Below are 17,340 nucleotides of genomic sequence, written 5' to 3'. Positions count from 1 at the left end.
CCCCGCCGCCACCCCCTCCTCAGCCTCCGCCGCCTCCCCCCCCGAGCATGGGGGCTCCGGGGCAGCCCAGCGCCGGCGGCAGCGGGGTGGTCGAAGTGTACAGTGCGCCTGCTCCTATGGCAGCAAACAGCACGGTGGAGATCCAGACGCTGGGGATGCAGCCCTATCCACCCATGGAGGTAAGGCCAGGGACTGTCCGCAGGGGCTCTGTCCTCCTGGGCTTCTTCTAACAAGCAAGGCTGCTCGGAATTAAGAGTCTGGGAAGATGTGTTAGGTTATTTGACAGTGATTATTTCCTCTGGGAGAAGGTACTGAACAGAAGGATGTTGGCAAGATGACAGGGATTATGAGAACAAGAAAAACGGTTAAGAGGGTCGGAGGGCTTGGCTAGCAGGGGCTTAGGAGACCTGGATGTCTGCTGTGGTTGAGGGACACCTGCAGGTGTTGGGAGTGAGAGGGAGCCGAGGTGAGGGGGCTTACCTCCCAGAGATGTGCAGAGCAGCACCCTGTGCGCTGCAGGCTTAAGTGGAGAGAAAAATTTAATCTGAATATCAATAAGCAAGCTTGACAAGGCAGCTTCTCCTAAAGAGAGGTACAGGCAGGGATGGATTTACCAGTGGGTCAGCTGTTCGCAGCCTCCACATTAGCATTGCCATTCACAATGGAAACTACTGGGTTTAACAGAGGTTTGTCGGCCTTATCTTTGTAGCTGGCATCTGATCTGGAAGTGTCAGTGGTCAGAAATGGACGGGGATGTTGGATACTTAGTGCTCTATGTTAATTTATCAGGGTGGACAACAGAAATGCCCTCAAACCTTGTCACCCCAGACTGATGCCTCTTGTCTTTTTCTCTAAGCATCCTTTTCTAATATTGGCGCTGACATAAACAACTGTGCTTTGCCACCTGGAGTTTTCTTGTGCTTTCGTTCCCTTCTGCAGTCCTTCCGGTGCAGGCAGCAGGGCCTGGAGATCCCTGCCTTCAGGGGTGTGTGAACCCACAGGGTCAGTGGTGATCGTTCTGGTAACGTGCTCCAGAGGGATGAGAAACTCTTCTGGGCATAGGACATAGATGAGGGATTAGGTGGCTCCTTCACAGTGTTTCTTTGCTGTCCTGTTCCTGCTGTAATAACTCCTGGATACTTTGTGATGTTCAGCAAGAGAGTTTCACACTGCGCAGGGTGTTAGTTTTAGTTAGAGACACGTTGTTGGACTGATAAACCAGAAACTCGATCCAGTTTGGCAGGAGGCAGAAAACTCAGTCAGACTAATAGCCTGGTATGGCAAGCGTTGCTGGAGACAGAGGTTAGGGCACAGTATGACTCTGTGTAGCAAACCTGTTTCCTCTGATAAATTGCACTCTTGCAGGTACCAAGCCAGTGTGTGGAAAGTCCTGTGTACCCTTCTCCTCCTGTGTACAGCCCTGGGAAGCAGGGGTTCAAGTCCAAGAGCACCAGCACTCCCACACCTTTGACCGGTGCAGGAGGAGGTGGTGTGGTTGGTTTTGATTCCACCTCCGCTGCCAAAAGTCGGCGCTGCAAAAACGAGAGCGGGCTGCAGGAAGGTAAGTGTCTTTACAGAGTTTGCTGTGCACTAACCTGTAGGCCAGCGTGTTTATCCCATAGTGGACTGTCAACCCACGGGCTCTCCAGGTGCAGTGGGGTGGCACTGGCTGTGCAGGCAGCTCCGGAGGAGGAACACGATGCCCTGCACAAAGCTATCAAGAGCAGGTGAAAGTGTGGACGTGCTTCTTGTCTTTCATCTCTGGGCACACGTGAAAGGACTGTCACTGTGTTACTCCACGGGCAAGCTTGTGCTAAATTTCTGCAGCTACGTGCTTATTGGATCACACCTGAAATGGGGAGATCCTGCAAAGTGAGGTGTTAGAGCTTGGTCTGATTTAACCCAAGGAAGACTGCCCAGCTGCAAGGCCAGTGGGCTAGATGTGGCCTGGCTAGACTCTCTTCTCAAGGGCCAGCTGACCCATCCCTGCTGGGTGTTTCAATGCCTATGAAGAAAACACGCCTGTCCCCGGCTGAGGCAGGACAGGGGTGTGCCCCATTACAGGATGGGGGACCCATTACGGGATGGAGGCCCACCAGCCCCTCCGCTGGCCGAGCCTGCCCATTGCTGGTGTGATGCAAGCACACCTAGCTGAGTGACAAGGGAGGTCCCAGGCGTGAGGTGGAGGAAAGCCACCTGGCCTTCCTCCCCGGGAAGGTTGGGCCTCTGGAGTTACAACCATACAGATGCTAGGGTTTAACGTTATTTGCAGAGGTGTGAATGATCATGCAGGCTGCAGCTCAGTCCAGAATTTTCTAGAGTAGCCCACAGTTCTGCTGTTTTCCATTGGTTTATACCCCATCATAGTAGATAGAACATATGACTGACTGATCTTCTGGATGGGAGAAATATGCATGTGCTCTGGCTGATGGCTGACCTTGTGAGCCTTGAGGAGAGAGACAGAACTGGGGCCCTTCCTCTCACTAACCCTGTGTCTTTTCCCAATGCCCAACATGCCTTTAAAGTAGGTGCTTTGTAGCACAGCTGGAAGGGTCCCTGGAGCGGTTAATGCCTGAAGTGGATGCCCTGTCCCCTCTACTGCTGCTCTCCTCAGTACTTCTGGAGTTAGCTCAGGCTATGTTAAGTATAGGTTTTATATATTATTTATATATTTATATCTCCCCAGTCTGGCCAGGCAGATCTTATCCTTTCATAAGCCTTGGTCCTGAACAGACATGTCTTGGGGTGAGGGCCCTGTGACGCTGGGGGGGGGACAGGGCTGTGCCACATGATCTCATTCCTGTGTACGCTCTTGCTCTCTCAGGCAAACCCAAGTCCCCCAAGCTGAAATGCACTTACTGCGACAAGGCCTTTACCAAGAACTTCGACTTGCAGCAGCACATCAGAAGGTAACGGTGCCGCTAGGCCGGACCATAAGAGTGGCTGGGGTGGAGGTGGGCACAGCCCCACTGAGGGAGTCTGCGCAGTCCAGTAAACCTTGTGTTTGTCATGGCCCAGAATCTGTACTGCGCTGGGAGGTGATCCTTCATCCCCCTTCCTCCAGGACACCTTCTCCCCAGTGGCTGGGGTGAAGGTTGCATCGTGGATGTAATCTTGCTGATTATGGGCTGGGACTGGAGACTTGTTTTCCTTGCTGATGAGTCCTTGAAAGCCGAACCTGTTGTCACCTGAACACTGGATCATCTCCACTGCTTGCCTCTGCCCTTTCCTCTTCCCTCCCTCCCTAGCAAGCTGCAGCCTTTGTGTTTGCCAGTGTTAGCAAACCATAAGCCAAGCTCAGTGTCTATATAGGCAGCTCTTATAAGAGAGCTCTTCTCTGGTAGGAGGCATTTGAAACCTTCAGAGTTTCCCCCAGCGGAGTCTGCCAGACTCAGGACAGATGAGAAGGCACAAGTGGTGGTTTCGCTCCCCTTCCCGGCCTGGACTCTTCACATGACGTACTTCATGTGTTTGACTCCACTCTTTCTCCTGCAGCAGAAGGGCAGGGTAGAAAGACCTTTCTGCTGTGGACGGGGGAGAGCAAATTCAGGGAGATCAGGGTGCTGCAAGCTAGAAGAGACATGTGTGCAGGGGAGGGAGGGGTGACAGGGAAGAAAAGAGTTGTACACCTGAGAAAGTGATGGGGTCCCCGAGGTCTGTGCGGAAACCCCGACAGTAAATGCCCTGATGTTGCAGAGGTCTTTTCCTCTTCCACTTCTTCCTTTGATCTCTTGATTGTGAGTGTTTTGTCTGTGTGCCAGGCTTGTTTCCCCAGGCCTTTCACAATCCATTTTCTCTAGTTAATCAGATCTCAAAGCCCTTGTTTGGCTGGTCCAGATGCTGATCTGCCAAGCAGAGTGCTTAGTGCAGTCCTGCAGCAGCCACCCCACCGCAATCCATGCCTAGGGGCTGCCTGCTCTCTCTGCTGGCTGCTGATACGGTGCCTTCTGCCTTCAGTCACACAGGCGAGAAGCCCTTCCAGTGCATCGTGTGTGGCCGAGCCTTTGCCCAGAAGTCTAACGTGAAGAAGCACATGCAAACCCATAAAGTGTGGCCTCCAGGGCTGGGGTGCACTATCTCCCGCAACTCCATCACAGTGCAGGTCATGGCCTTGAACCCCAACCAGCCGGAGGACGAGGAGAATGCAGGTTTGCTGCCTGGGGATGGCACGTGCTGGGGGCAGAGTAGTGATGTGAGGAGTCTGCACGTCCCTGTACCTCCACACAGGGAGGGAGCGGAGACGGGAGCTCTGTGTGCTGTTTTCATTCCTCCCGTGGGGTTTAGCAACACATAGGAGAGAAGTGTCCTGCTGGCAAGTGCGTCCTTGGGTACCCCCAGCCGTGGTGGATTCAGGTGCTGGTGGAGACAGTGGCTCCGAACGCTCTGCCAGTATGTGTGTGGGGACAGAGTGAGGTGTCTTCCCCCTTCTCCCTCCCTGGCAGGTGTGGTTTTGGCAGTGCATGAGCCACACTTGGCAGCTCTGGTCTAGTGGCTGGACAAGCTGGTTTAGCACAGCCCAGTGCTCTGTCTTGTTTGCAATGTGCAAAATATGCCTGGGTTTGGTCTGGCCCCAATGGCCAAATGAAATTCTTGAGGCAGAGAAGAGCTCCTTGCTGGCAGACTGTGTCTGGATAACTCTTTCAGCTGGCGGCCTCAGTCCTGGTGGGAGGGGAGGGAACACTGTGACAATGTCATGCATGTCTAGGACAAGGCCCCACTGGAGCTGCTCCATGCAGACATCATGAACTGTGAGCTACTGGCTGGATCTTACCTCCCATCTTCTGCCACAGATGGGAGTAAATCTGGCTCTGGTTCCCTGGCGGGGTCTGTCCTGCTGACTGCTCCACAGGGCACAGTTAGGTCCCTGGAAAAAGAGAATGGGTCAAGGAGAGGAAGATGGAGTAATCAGAGCCCTTGATAATCTGTAGACAAACTACCCTGTTAGAGAGTGAGATTTGTCTGATCCAAAGAATCTGTCTTTGAAAGGAAGGAGGAGCTTGGCCCCAGAGCCAGGCCTGGTAAGTCTTGGCAGCGTGGCACTTGCATAGCAGCTTTCAGAGCAGTCTCATGGCAGGCTGTGACTTTCTCTCTCCCTTTCTCCAGGTTTGACTCAGCCCTCAAGAAACCCTGCACAACTGCCCCAAGACATGAGCCCCTTGGATGAGAGCGAGGTGGGCAAACTGGAAGCCAAGCAGGTTGTCTTGATCGATAGCTCGTACCAGTGCCAGTTCTGCCCCAGCAAATTCAACACCTATTTCCAGCTCAAATCGCACATGACGCAGCACAAGAACGAGCAGGTAGGGACAGAGGGTGTCCTGCGTTGATGGCAAGATTGGGACAGGCTTCATATAGTGCAGGGGTTCCCAGGGTCTGTCCTGAGCCCCTTACTCTGTAAAGCTGCCAGCGCTTTGCATGCAGCTCGGCCCTCTGCATGTCTAGGTTGCAGCTGTGTGGTCTGGGTGGCTTTGAAAAGCTCCGCTGCCTCCACCCTGCTGAGTGAGAAGTCAGCCGAGCAGGTTTGGGTGGCTAGAGAAGAAGCAAAGCAGCGAAGTCCAAAGTTTTCAGTGTAGGTGGCAGCTCTCAGGTCGGAACAGTCACTGATGGGGTGTTGTGGTCTTACCTGCTCAAGAGGTTTCAGGTGCTCACACCAACACTCCTTTCCCCCACCTTGCTTTCTTAGGGGAGTTTGCAGAACATTCAACTTCCAGTAGGTTCTGCTGTTGTCTTCACCTGGAGCTGTCAGCCACATTTTGACGCTGAGCTGCTCCGCACTGTTCTTTAAAGACCCTTCCTCTGAGGAAGGCAGCAGAGGAAGGGGATGTTTTACCACCACGTTGTGTCCTGCTGCAGTGTAGGGCAGGGGTTTCACTGCTGTGCCCTGACTGAGCGCTAATATGGCTGTGGGCATAGTGGGATGCTCTGGCAACTGCAGTGCTGCTTTGTTCATAACATCAGCTCAACTCTTCTGCAGCACAGTGGGTCAAGGGGCAGTGGTCCGTTTCTGTAAAGGACCCAGTGGCAACGATTTCCAAACAGGAAGGCCACTCTGTTGGCAGAGGATTTTCCCTGTTTGTTTCCATGGTGTGCCACTCCAGTCACTCTCCCTTCTTCTCCCAGGTGTACAAGTGTGTGGTGAAGACCTGCGCTCAGACCTTCCAGAAGCTGGAGTCCTTCCTTGAGCACATCAAGAGCCATCAGGAGGAGCTGAGTTATCGCTGCCACCTCTGCAGCAAGGACTTCCCCTCCCTGTACGAGCTGGGTGTCCACCAGTACTCCCACAGCCTGCTGCCCCAGCACAGCCCCAAGAAGGACGTGGCCGTGTACAAGTACAGTAGCAATCGGTGCTCACAAGGCTTGTAGGAGTGAGTGGGTGCAGAGTGTGTTTGGCTGAGAGCGGTGGGGACATTAGAGGGAAGAGGGGGCCGCGTGTTCAGCGGCTGTGGTTCTCTTGGGCACCCAAGTGGCAAATGGGGGAACCCCTCCATCGGGCTGCTAGGGCGCAGCACTCTGAATGCAAGGAACCTTTCAGAAAGACAATGAAAGGCTGGGATCAGTTACATGGGAAGATCCCATCACTGCAAGTCCTCTTATCACTGGTCAAGAGTGAGATGGGCACAGCTGAACCTGCAGTGGGCTGCATCAAAGGCCCAGGGAAGCCCCTTCCCAGACTATTTTCTGAGATTCTCTAAACACTTGCAGCAAAGGCAGTGTGGGTTGTAGAAGCTGTGCCCAGAAAAAAATTAGTTATTTCTCCTATCCCTTTGCTGCGAAGGGGTCTATTACCTGGGAAAGCCTTTCTACTAGTGTAAAGGAAAAGGGTGAGGAGTTCCACGAAGAGCTCTCTGAAGCTTTTGAAATGCCTGTAGAGACATACAGGAAGAGTAGGAAGCCCAGAGGATACCGAAGTCACCTAGGACCTTCATGGAATAAATATCTGCTACTTCTTGCATAGACCATAATTTCTAGTTATCTTTGTGCTGTGGAGCTTCAACCTACAGCTTGCTAGTGGGGATCTTAGAGATCAGAGCCCTGCTTGTGTTTGAGGAGGTTTTAGTTTGATCTAAGGAAAAGAGATTTCACAGCAGATACCTGGTGTGAGTACCTCTGTATTCATTGTTGATGATGCATGTCCCCATTGCCCGTTATCAATCAGCTTTGTCAGAGGTCTCCAGCAGAAATGCCACCAGGATGTGTGAGAACAGGTGAGTTAGGCGGAGAGGGCCCAGGCGGTTTCGGAGAGGTGGCGGCATGAGCCGAAGCTTTGTTAGACATCAGAGACCCCTCACGGGAGTGTGTCGCCTTGTGGCTGCCCCAGCCATGGGTAATGCTGCTGTTGTGCTGTGACCCCACTCTCAGCTCCTGCACTGGGAGCTGCTGTCTTTATGCAATAAAGATGGAAGGAGGTGTTTTAAGTAAAGTGAAGCCTTTACTTAAGGCTTGTCTCCATGAGGAAGCAACGTGGAATATGTGCTCGGGTCCCTGGGTGCTCCCATGGGTGTCTATATGGAAGAGCACTAGCAATTTAAAGGCTTCTCCACCCAGTTTGCCAGCATCTCCCCCTCATGAAGGATGGTAAGTGTGAGTGTGATCTGGCCATGTGGGTTGCTGAGGTTTCAGAGCACCTGGGGGTTGTTGTTATTGTCTGTACCAAACCAACCCTACCAAAAATCAGCCTGGAAAGGTGGCTGGTGAATGGGCTGGACAGCCCTGCCTGGGGTCTGTCTGCGGTGTGGGGTTTGCTGGTGGCAGCCTCGTTCACAGCCTCTGTCTTTTCTCTCCACATTCAGATGTGTGAAGTGTGTAAATAAGTACTCCACCCCAGAAGCCCTGGAGCATCATCTGCAGACAGCAACGCACAACTTTCCCTGCCCTCATTGCCAGAAGGTGGGTGGGTGACTGCTGCCGGAGCCGGTCCTGGACACGTAGCTAGGGCTCTGAGGGGGACGGGAACCCTCAGCTTCCTTTCCTCTCCCTTCCTACCTCAGTACGGACTGGCAGGCTCGCGAGGTGCTTTTCAGAGGGACAGAGGTGATTGCACCCCTGGCCTCCAGCTCTCTGGCCTCTCACACAGAGCACGTTCCGCCCCGCACTGCTGGCTTTTCTCCCAGGTCCCATTTGCTGAACAGAATTTGTCAGGGGAGCTCCCTTATTCCCACGACAGCAGAGGACTGCACACGCTGGGCTGCTGTCCTTATTTCTTAAAAGCGAGTGTACCAGGAGGAGCGAGACTAGTTTTGGGAAATCTTAGAGTGGCGGCAGTGCCTTTGACCTGCTGTGCCTGGTTACCTATGGCTGGAAGGTTGGGCATGAAAAGCCCTAGGTCCAGGGGGAGCTCATACACCTCCATTGCTATCCTCATCTCCTGTCACAACAAAAGTCTCTGGGTTCCCCCTCGTTCCCCTCTTTTGGATGAGTGCTTTGTGTCCTTGGCAAAGAGAAACCTGTTTGAATGGTGTGACTGGGACTGGAACAATGCCCGGGTAGGTTCTGGCTGGAAATGCTCTCTTCAGCATAGCCCCTAAGGGGGTTTGAGGGGCAGAATTTTGTGGGATTTGAATTCTAATAAATTAGTTTTTGAAATCCAGACTAAAATTGGACCCTTGCTCCTCTGTTTATAGCAAAGGAAATGAAAATCCTGCAGTGGGGGCAGGGACAATCTCAAAGGAGTGACCACTCTGTACTGAGGTAGCTCAGGAAGGGGAAACGCACTCCTGCCATGGTTAGTAACCCGTCTTTCTTTACCTGTCTTCTGTCCACTTCCCCCACCAGGTGACAGATGCCCTTCTGAGCCTGGGTGGGACTTTCAGCATGCAGCATAGGGGTTGGAAAGCCCATTATCTGCAGCAGTATTTTTTACTTCTGTTTGTATTCTTACTAATATTGCTCTTTTCTGGAGATGCGAGAGCACAGTCCTGGGTACCAGAATTCTTGGCTCTCCTGTGCTCACCTCAGATGCGTGCTTGCAGCATCCTCATTAGGAATTCACTTAGCTTGGGTATTTCCAGTATCCCCATTAGCCAAAGGAACCATTCCTACTGGCTTTATAAAGACCATGAATGAGAGTCTTTGGTATCAGATGATCAGGAAGCACAAACTGAAGTTAGCACTGTGGGAAGGTAGTGACTACTGGGGGTCCTCGCCCAGCCCGTCCTACTGTTGGTTCTGGTGGGAGACTGGGCATCCACCTGGGGTGCTGGTCCTCAGCAGTATGGTGTTACAAAACTTAGCAGCAAGGTTTCAGCTTATGTGTTTCTTAAGGATAAGAAGGTGGTGGTTTTGTTTGTTTGTTTGTTTTTAAAGCTCTGTCTGTATTTTCCTTACGCAAACTAAAGGTTTCCTCAGTGCGTCCTTTCCAAGAAAGCAGTCACCATGAGCTTCTTATGCTTTCTATACAGGCCACGCCTCCCATGCCCATGCAGGCTCAGTGATGTCCCTTGTCTCTTAGCCTTGTTTTTATGTGTTAACAGGTGTTCCCCTGCGAGAGGTACCTGCGCCGCCACATCCCCACACACGGTGGGGGCAGCAAGTTCAAGTGCCAGATCTGCAAGAAGTTCTTTCGCCGGGAGCACTACCTCAAGCTGCACGCCCACATCCACTCGGGTACGGGCTCCCCCGGCACCACAGTGCTCGCTGTCTCCATATCAGTCCTTGCTGCACGCTGTAATGCCCTGGCTGTTTTCCTGATAACCAGAGTAACAGAGTTGAGTGTATGAGTCATTTGTAGTAACATGGGTTCAGGACCTATATGGTTTTGGTTCAGCCTCATGCCCAGTACTGCACCCAGTTAGAAGTGGGACACAGAGGTGGCTTCCCCACTGCCCGTGGTTGCAGAAGCTAAGGAAGCTGGCCCTGGAGATCAGGGGCAGCATGCAGTGTGGATTGTATCCATCCGTTTACCCATCAGGCAGGGTAGGGAAACTTGGGGAAGTTTATAGAGAACCAGAGAGTGGCACTGCTGCCAGAATGAATCCTGTACGTGACTAGAGCAGCTCTGTGTGACTGGACTCTCCGTGACTCTTGGTCTCTTTCTTATCCAGGTGAAAAGCCCTTTAAATGCTCAGTGTGTGAAGCGGCCTTCAATCGGAAAGACAAACTCAAGCGACATATGCTGATCCATGAGCCTTTTAAGAAATATAAATGTCCTTTCTCGTACGTAGCGTGTCTCCAGCATGGCGGCATGTCTTAATGGGGTTGGGTTGGGGTTTGGGAAGGAAGGATTGTCTCTTGTAGGTATCCTAGGGTACATGTGTGGCATCTGCCAATCCACTACTTCTTGGGTTTTGCTGTTGAACTGGGAACCCAGGAGTCCCAGTTTCTGTCATGTGAGGCCACATAATTTCATCTCAGTTCATCAAGCCTGTAAAATAATGCCTGCCTTCTTGGGAAGCTTGGGGGATTGCACCTGGGGAGCACTGGGGAAGAGGAGGAGTATTATTTGAGCACAAAGCACAAGGTTGCCTGAATGATGCGCTCTCCCCGACTGCCGTGTCTCAAAAAGCACTTGGCAACATAGGAACTAATGTACAAGCCAAAGAAACCCAGGTTTAGAAGGTGCATTCCCAAATCCATGGCAGAGCTGTGGGCCTTCCGAGATAACCAAGATGGACTGACTTCTCCCTGCTCCAACCACCTTTGTAGCTCCTTCCGAAATACTTCTGTCTATAGGCGAGATCTTGAACCTGCTGCTTTTAGGAGCATTCATAGTGAGACACAGGCTGTGTGTAGTCTAGCAGAAGCCATGTGTCCCTGTAGCAGCCTGTTTATTTCTTAGCCTCTCCAGAAGGGCTGAAATAGTGGAGCTCCTACTGAGACTGCACCCAGGGACCCATCTGGATGCTGCTAAGGAGAAGGGTTGTGGATCTCTTTATGGTCCAGGATCTGTTTATACATCGATCCTCAGTTGATTCATGCTGCTCACCAGCATTTGTTGTTACAGAAGCCACACGGGCTGCAATAAAGAGTTCAACAGGCCTGACAAGCTGAAGGCTCACATACTGTCCCATTCGGGTAAGTGCAGCTCTGCCCATGCTGCCAGTGGTTGGGAACGAAGTGGCTGGGATTCACTGTGGTGCTGCAGGAGCATGTTACAGAAGGAGTAAGCTTGAGAAACGAGAGAGCAAACCGTGAAAGTGCTTCTGCTTTATTCCCCCAGAAGCGCAGGATGTTCCTTACAGTTGCTTTCCCTGCGGTGTCCCTCTGGCCACCGCTCAGCTAACACAGCTACGTGTAGTTTTTTATGGGAGAATTTTCCACCGTGTGTGGTACAGTGTTTCCCAAATACAGTTCTAAATTCTTAATACAATTTATTAGCTTTAGATTTTTTTTCTCTCTGTTGTTGCAGGCCTGTTTAAGTGAGCTTGCATTTTACAGCTGTGTCTAAGCTTTGAGCTGTTTTCTAAGGCAATATAAATCTGTAGGCAGGGCCTGTTGGCGAGACTCAGAAGCAGAGCTGGATTACTCGATGTGTTTGCTATCACATGAATATCCAGAGTGCTCTGTCGACTCCTCCCCAATACCATCTCATATTCAAAAGGAGATCTCTTGGGATTTGATTCCCTTCTCCCTGTGTTCTAAAAATGATGCTCCCACTCCTAATAAAGACAAATAATTTATTCCCATGCCCTAGGGAACGTTCTGACTTTTGTCTCGGGGTAAAACTGCAAGTCTTGTGCCTGTCACGTCCAAAGCCCTGCACAGTGCGATCAGATGGGACTGTGCTGACAGTGCAAGGGATAGTTTGTTTCCGAATGTACATTTCCATACTTAGGAGGAAAAAAAAAGTGAAAATTTTTTTACTTACCAAATACACTTGAAAGAAAATGAGAGTTTAAGACTGTTTTGCATTTTCATCACAATAACCTGACATTTTTTTCTGGTGATATTTTAATCCTCTTATTGAGGCAAGAACTATAGTTTTAGCCCTTCCTAAACACAGACATTCAAGGTGTAGCCACTCACCCTTTTCTGACTGCAAATTTGCCTGGCACAATGTCTCCTCAGGCCATGGGGTTTTTGGTTTGTTTTAATTAACAAGCTGAAAAAAAATAGGCCTTCCTGTGTGAGGAGGTGGCTGTTTCAAGCTTTTGTCAGGGAACATCTCCTTGGAAGAGGAGATGAAGCTGTCACGCGCTCTGCTCCCTCGGTGTAGTGCAGATTTTCCTGAAGATCTGCATTAGGATGCAGGGTCTCTAACTGAGCTCTCTCTCCTCTGATGCTCTGTGCAGGGATGAAGATCCACAAGTGCCAGTACTGTAACAAGTCCTTCAGCCGACGAGCCCACATGATAGAGCATCAGCGCTCGCACACCGGTAACTACAAATACCGCTGCCCCACCTGCAGCAAGGGCTTCACACGCCACAAGTACATGAAGGACCACAAGTGCCGGCTGGGCTCACCCAAGGACAAAGACCTGCAGCTCAGGAAGCCCCAGAAGAAGCGGGTGGCGCGGGGGCGCAAGGCGGGCCTTTCCCTCCCCAACCAGCTGAGTCTGGCAGAGCTGAAGGACGGTGCTACTGGGGAAAGCCCCCCCGAAGGTGGCCCTAACAAAGAACCGTTCCAGGAGTCGGACGCAGTCCTGTCCATCGTGGTTGGTGGGTCAGGAGCTGCTGACTCGGACCTTGTCGTTCCTGGGCAGCCCAACAGCATCGCATCCAATTTGGCCCTGGCGGAACTGCAGACTGCCTCAGACGGCCCCTGCACCATGCTGGCTGTCCCTGTTTACATCCAGACGACGGAGTGATAATGCATAGAGCCACTGTGTGGCTGAGGGCTGCTGCTGGGCTGTCAGACTTGGTGCTGAAATTTACCCTAGTGAAAAAGACCAAAGCTCTTGTGGGGAGGTAGGTGGATATGGGAGAGAATGGCTTTCATCTCCACTTGTTCTTCCCATCCTTGGGCAGAGGACTGCTTGGAAGTCACCGACGGCTACAAGGCACTGAAGAGAATGGCTCCATTATTTCTTGTCCCTCTGCATCATTGGTCAGCCTAGGGCAAAAAAGACTAAGATCCCTGAATCAGGGTAAGAAGAAGGAGCGTGCAAACTTGCAACAAACAGAGCTGCTGAAATCAGGTGGCTTTGCAAATCACAGCCTGTCCCATCTGTGGTTTTTCTGGCCTAAAAGCTGTATTGCCCAGTATTTGGGTGGGCTTTCCAAGAGCAAACAATTGATCCTTCCTAGTGGAAGCAAGTTCGTCCTGAGATCCTTTGGGAACACTGTTCAGAAATACTGATAGACTTATCTCTGGTATCTTTCTCCTCTCTGTCTCTATCAGTAGAAAGATCACCTTGTCTGTACTACATGTGTTATAAACACCATGGACCTCATGTGCCGTGTGGAGTCGGTGCATGGGAGCATGCGCATGTCTTCTCTCTGGTTGGTATTCTCTCTACAGCATTTGTTCTTTTCACGGTTTTTCTCTATATCCAAGGATGTCCAAGTGCCTTAGACATCAATGAGTCAATCCTTGTGACAGTTAAACATGACACCTTCTGTGTACAGTGGGGGAGACTAACGCCTGGGTGAAGTGGCCTGTCCAGGGTCACACAGGAAACCTGTGATGCATCCACAAGGCAGTTTTCTAGCATCCGCTCTGGACTAGGTGCTGCAGGGTAGTTTTGTGCACTTCTTCTCTGTCAGCTGCTTCTCAGCCTGCGCATTCCCTTAGCTCAGTTCTATGGGCCAGTTGTTGATAGTTTCAGTGGGTCACTGGCAGGTGGGGAGTTGGTGTGGTTAGGTAGCAAGAAAGTCCAGTGTGACCGGGACAATTTCTCTTGTCTGCTTGGCTTCTCCTCTCTGATTTCCCAAATAGGAGTCCCAAAGCCAGCACGGGAGCACTAAACCCAGGAACTGAAAATTACCATTGTGCAATGTTGGTAAAGGAGGTTGCTCTGCTCTCCTGTGCTTTCTTCCTGCTCCATGTGTAGGCCAGCCAAGCTGAGCTTTCCCTGTTAAATTTGTGTGATGAACTGCTAAGTTGTCTGTAGATGCAAAATGCTGCATTTCCAGCCTGTTTCTCTGGGGGTGGTGCAGAGCAGAGTGTGGGTTCAGTCAGTCCTGGGTGCCAAAACTCTGGCTGCGGAGTCCCCTGCCTTCTGGGAAACTGGGTGTTTCTGGCCACTGGAGCGATCAGCCCAGTGTTACTGGTCTGACTGGTCTGACCCTGATGCCTGCCTGCAACCTGCCTGAGCTGCAGCCCACAGCTTGACCTCAAGGTGCTCTCCCTGTCTCCTTGCAGTGTATTTTGCTCAGATCTTAAAAATAGCAGCTTGCAGAGGCAGTGTGCTGGTGCTGTGCCCATCGTGGCATCTCCTCCTGGTGGCACGTACTCCCAGACTGCACCCAATCTAACTATGGGTTACACTGGTGGGCTGTCACACGGTTCCTGTCAGGATAGGTGCTGCCACCAGTTTGCTTTGCTCACTCCTAACTCACTTTTTGCCCATTTCACTTTTTCATGATGTTACTGTACCTCCTGCTGTTGGCGGGTGTTGAGCAATGGAACACAGGGCTTGCAAGGGAAGGCTGGGAGAAGGGGCGTTGTCCAGACTTCAGAAGAGGTTAAGGAGAGGTCTTGCTGCTGCCTACAGCTCCCTAACGGGCGGGGGTGGAGAAGGTGGAGCCAGACTCTTCAGAGGTGCACAGGGATGGGACGGGAGGGACATGTTGGAACATGGCAACTTCTGACTCGGTATAAAGAAAAGAAATTTCTACCAAGAGGGTGGTCAAAGGAAGGAGGCCGCAGAGAGGCCGTGAGATCTCAGTACCTACTCCAAATTTGACAGAGCATCCTGCTCTGAGTGGACGTGCTTGGGAGGAGGTGGCTGGGCCGGAGACCTCCAGATGGCCCTTCCTACTTACGTGTTTCTGTGCTTCTGTGAAATGTCTTGTCTGCTTTGAAGGACAGAGTTTATTTGCCCACAATGTTTGTTTTAAATACTTAGCTCTCACAGGAGGGGAACAGTATCAGGAAATAGTTTGCTAAATATACTTTTCCTATTTTCCACCCCTCTGTACCCGCAACATAGTGTGTCATTATGTGGTCTCTGGTGCTTGCTGTGGCGCTGCAGTCGGGTCTATTTTGAGACGATGATATGGGTGCAGCACTCCTTCAGCTTGGAGGCACTATCTGGAGGCCTGGCCCTTCCTTTCCGGCCCCTGCTTTCCCCGAGCCCTGCGCACTGGCCAGCCAGTCTAAATGTGATGCTGGAAGCTGGCTTCCACTGGCTACACTGAGTGTAATTCAAGGGGTAGAAGCAGAGCCACAAAACGGCCTCCTGTGACTGTGGGACATGGGGGCTGAAAGGTGCCGCGCTGTTTGCTTGATATATGTTTGCATGTGTGGTAGTGTTGAACGGAAACAAGTTTTATCAAGTTTTATCTTGAGTGTAATGATTGTCCTCTTAGAGTAAACCTCAGAGCGATTATGTGTAAGATAACGTAACAGAGGTCCCTGATCAGAAGAGAGACCAGGCTGGCTGGTTGTGCAGCTCTTGCCTTTGGAAGCTCTGTGGATGCGAGTCCCACGCGTGTCTGATGGATGCTGCAGCCCCAGGGGGACTGGCAGAGGAAAGGATGGGCGACTGCCTGCGAGTGTGGTGGCCCCTGTTCCCCGCTGCCCAGCTGGGCTGGCTGCACAGGAGCAACAGCAGGTCTTGGCAGCCCCTGCAGAGCTGGGTAGGTGCTCCTGGAGCCTCACTGCCCTTTCTGTGGAAAGAAAAAATGCAGTTATTTAAAACAACAACCACCCCCCCGCCCCCTCTGTAGCCATACTGCCTGCAGATTACATTTTGCCATGGAAGGAAATGTCATCAGAGTTTAATTAGAAGACTAAATGCTATCACTGAGACATCGTGAGTTACGTGCAGTCCTCAGTACTATTCAGTATGCGGGGACCTGTTGCGCAGGGAAGGTGCCTCATCGCAGCAGGCCATGAACTTCAGAAACTGTTCTATTTCCTGCTGGCCAAAAGGGAAGAATTCTACCCAGAATTTTACCCCTTTTCTGTTTCTCTAGCGGGGGCCTGCCCACTGCTTAGCTGCAGCGTGGGCCAAGGCGGATCTAAGCTGCCCAGGGCACTGATTTTGTCCCAGCACCTTTCCACAGGACTGATTCCATCCTGCGTCCTGGGTACAATTGTTTTATTTACACAACCGCTGTCAGAAGCAACTTGGCATTTTCTGGAAGTTCCCTGGAGTACCCCAGGGTCAGAGCCATCCCCTGGGAGAACTGGAGCCGATACTGGATCAGAACAAAGGTCCGTGGTGCTCAGCCTCCACTTCTGACAGCAGACGCTTATATGAGAGTAAGAAAAGGGCAGGTAAAAGCTCTTCCTCCCCTTGTACTCTTCCAGCCTCCGATGTCGTCAGCTGCGGGGGGTTTTCCTGCCCTGGGAGTGGTTTCTATAAGCCTTCGTGGCTTTTTCTTGAGTATTTTTTTGTCTTTGTTCCGTATCTGCCATTACAATGTTAACAAGGTAGAATGAGGCAGGATCCATTACACAGCTTTGTTGCTGAACTCCCACTTTGTACATAAGGAGGCTGTCTTTAATGATATTAGCCAGTGCAGTGCCTCTTCCCACTTACTGGGGGCATGAAAAGGCTCTTGTCCAATAAGCAGGTTTTTGGTTCATTTTTTCTCTTTCCTATTTGGCGAGTATATCCCGGCCTGTTTTACAGAGCACTAACTAGTCCAACCCTGCTCAAAGGCAATGATTAATTTTCTTGGGTGATTTCCAATGGTAAACACTACCATTGCCCTAGTCTGTTATTAATTAACTTGTTTTCACAACACCACTGTGAGTGGAGAGGAGGGTGTTTATTACTTTTACAGATGATAGAAGCCAAGAACAAAGAAACAAAAGTCAGAAGTATCCAGTAAGGGTTGGTACCAGGCTGAGGCACTTAAGACTCAACTTCTTTGTCGAGCTTTGGACTCCGTATTGTGACCATACAGCATGGAATTATGTCCATACTGCCTCCACAAATCAGTGTGTGCGACTCAAGTGTCCAGGAAGTAAGGAGCTCACAAGTAGTCACCACCAGTTAAGCAACCATGACTCTGGATTTCAATACTTGATTTTGTAAAGTTGGCAAGTTGAGAAAGGCAAGTTTAAAGAAAGAAACTGCACCACGTTATCTCGACACCCTCGCGGGCCGTGCACGAGTGGCAGTTTGAGGGGTACGCTAAGGGTCGTAGCCAACCGCCGTGTGCCGTTACTTGCGGCGTGGACGAGCACTGGAGGAGGCGGCGACGTTCCGGCATTCGCACCCAGACCCACTCGCGGCGGGGACGGGCGGCTCCGCTCCCCGCTCTGCCGGCGCGACGGCTGGAGAGGGCGGGC

General features: G+C 51.5%; 1 protein-coding gene across 1 annotated transcript; it reads left to right on the top strand.

The window, feature by feature from the left end:
• Positions 1–6: 6 nt before the first annotated feature.
• Positions 7–13,324, top strand: ZNF341 (zinc finger protein 341). The gene is made up of 11 exons (XM_009578291.1): positions 7–179; positions 1,366–1,561; positions 2,825–2,909; positions 3,958–4,148; positions 5,104–5,297; positions 6,118–6,326; positions 7,788–7,884; positions 9,468–9,600; positions 10,038–10,149; positions 10,937–11,007; positions 12,225–13,324. The coding sequence occupies exons 1-11, from the start codon at positions 48–50 to the stop codon at positions 12,737–12,739; spliced, it is 1,935 nt and encodes a 644-aa protein (XP_009576586.1). The 5' UTR covers positions 7–47; the 3' UTR covers positions 12,740–13,324.
• The last annotated feature ends 4,016 nt before the right edge of the window (positions 13,325–17,340 follow it).

Source organism: Fulmarus glacialis, unplaced genomic scaffold (genome assembly GCF_000690835.1).
Source record: "Fulmarus glacialis isolate BGI_N327 unplaced genomic scaffold, ASM69083v1 scaffold14525, whole genome shotgun sequence".
NCBI classification, from domain to species: domain Eukaryota; kingdom Metazoa; phylum Chordata; class Aves; order Procellariiformes; family Procellariidae; genus Fulmarus; species Fulmarus glacialis.
Note: the sequence above shows the minus strand (reverse complement) of the source record. Positions and strands in the feature narration are given on the sequence as shown.

Coding starts and splice junctions, on each gene's coding strand:
- ZNF341 (XM_009578291.1), top strand. CDS start 48: ATGGGGGCTCCGGGGCAGCCCAGCGCCGGCGGCAGCGGGGTGGTCGAA. Junction 1,562..2,824: donor CGAGAGCGGGCTGCAGGAAG/GTAAGTGTCTTT, acceptor TTGCTCTCTCAG/GCAAACCCAAGTCCCCCAAG. Junction 6,327..7,787: donor AAGGACGTGGCCGTGTACAA/GTACAGTAGCAA, acceptor CTCCACATTCAG/ATGTGTGAAGTGTGTAAATA.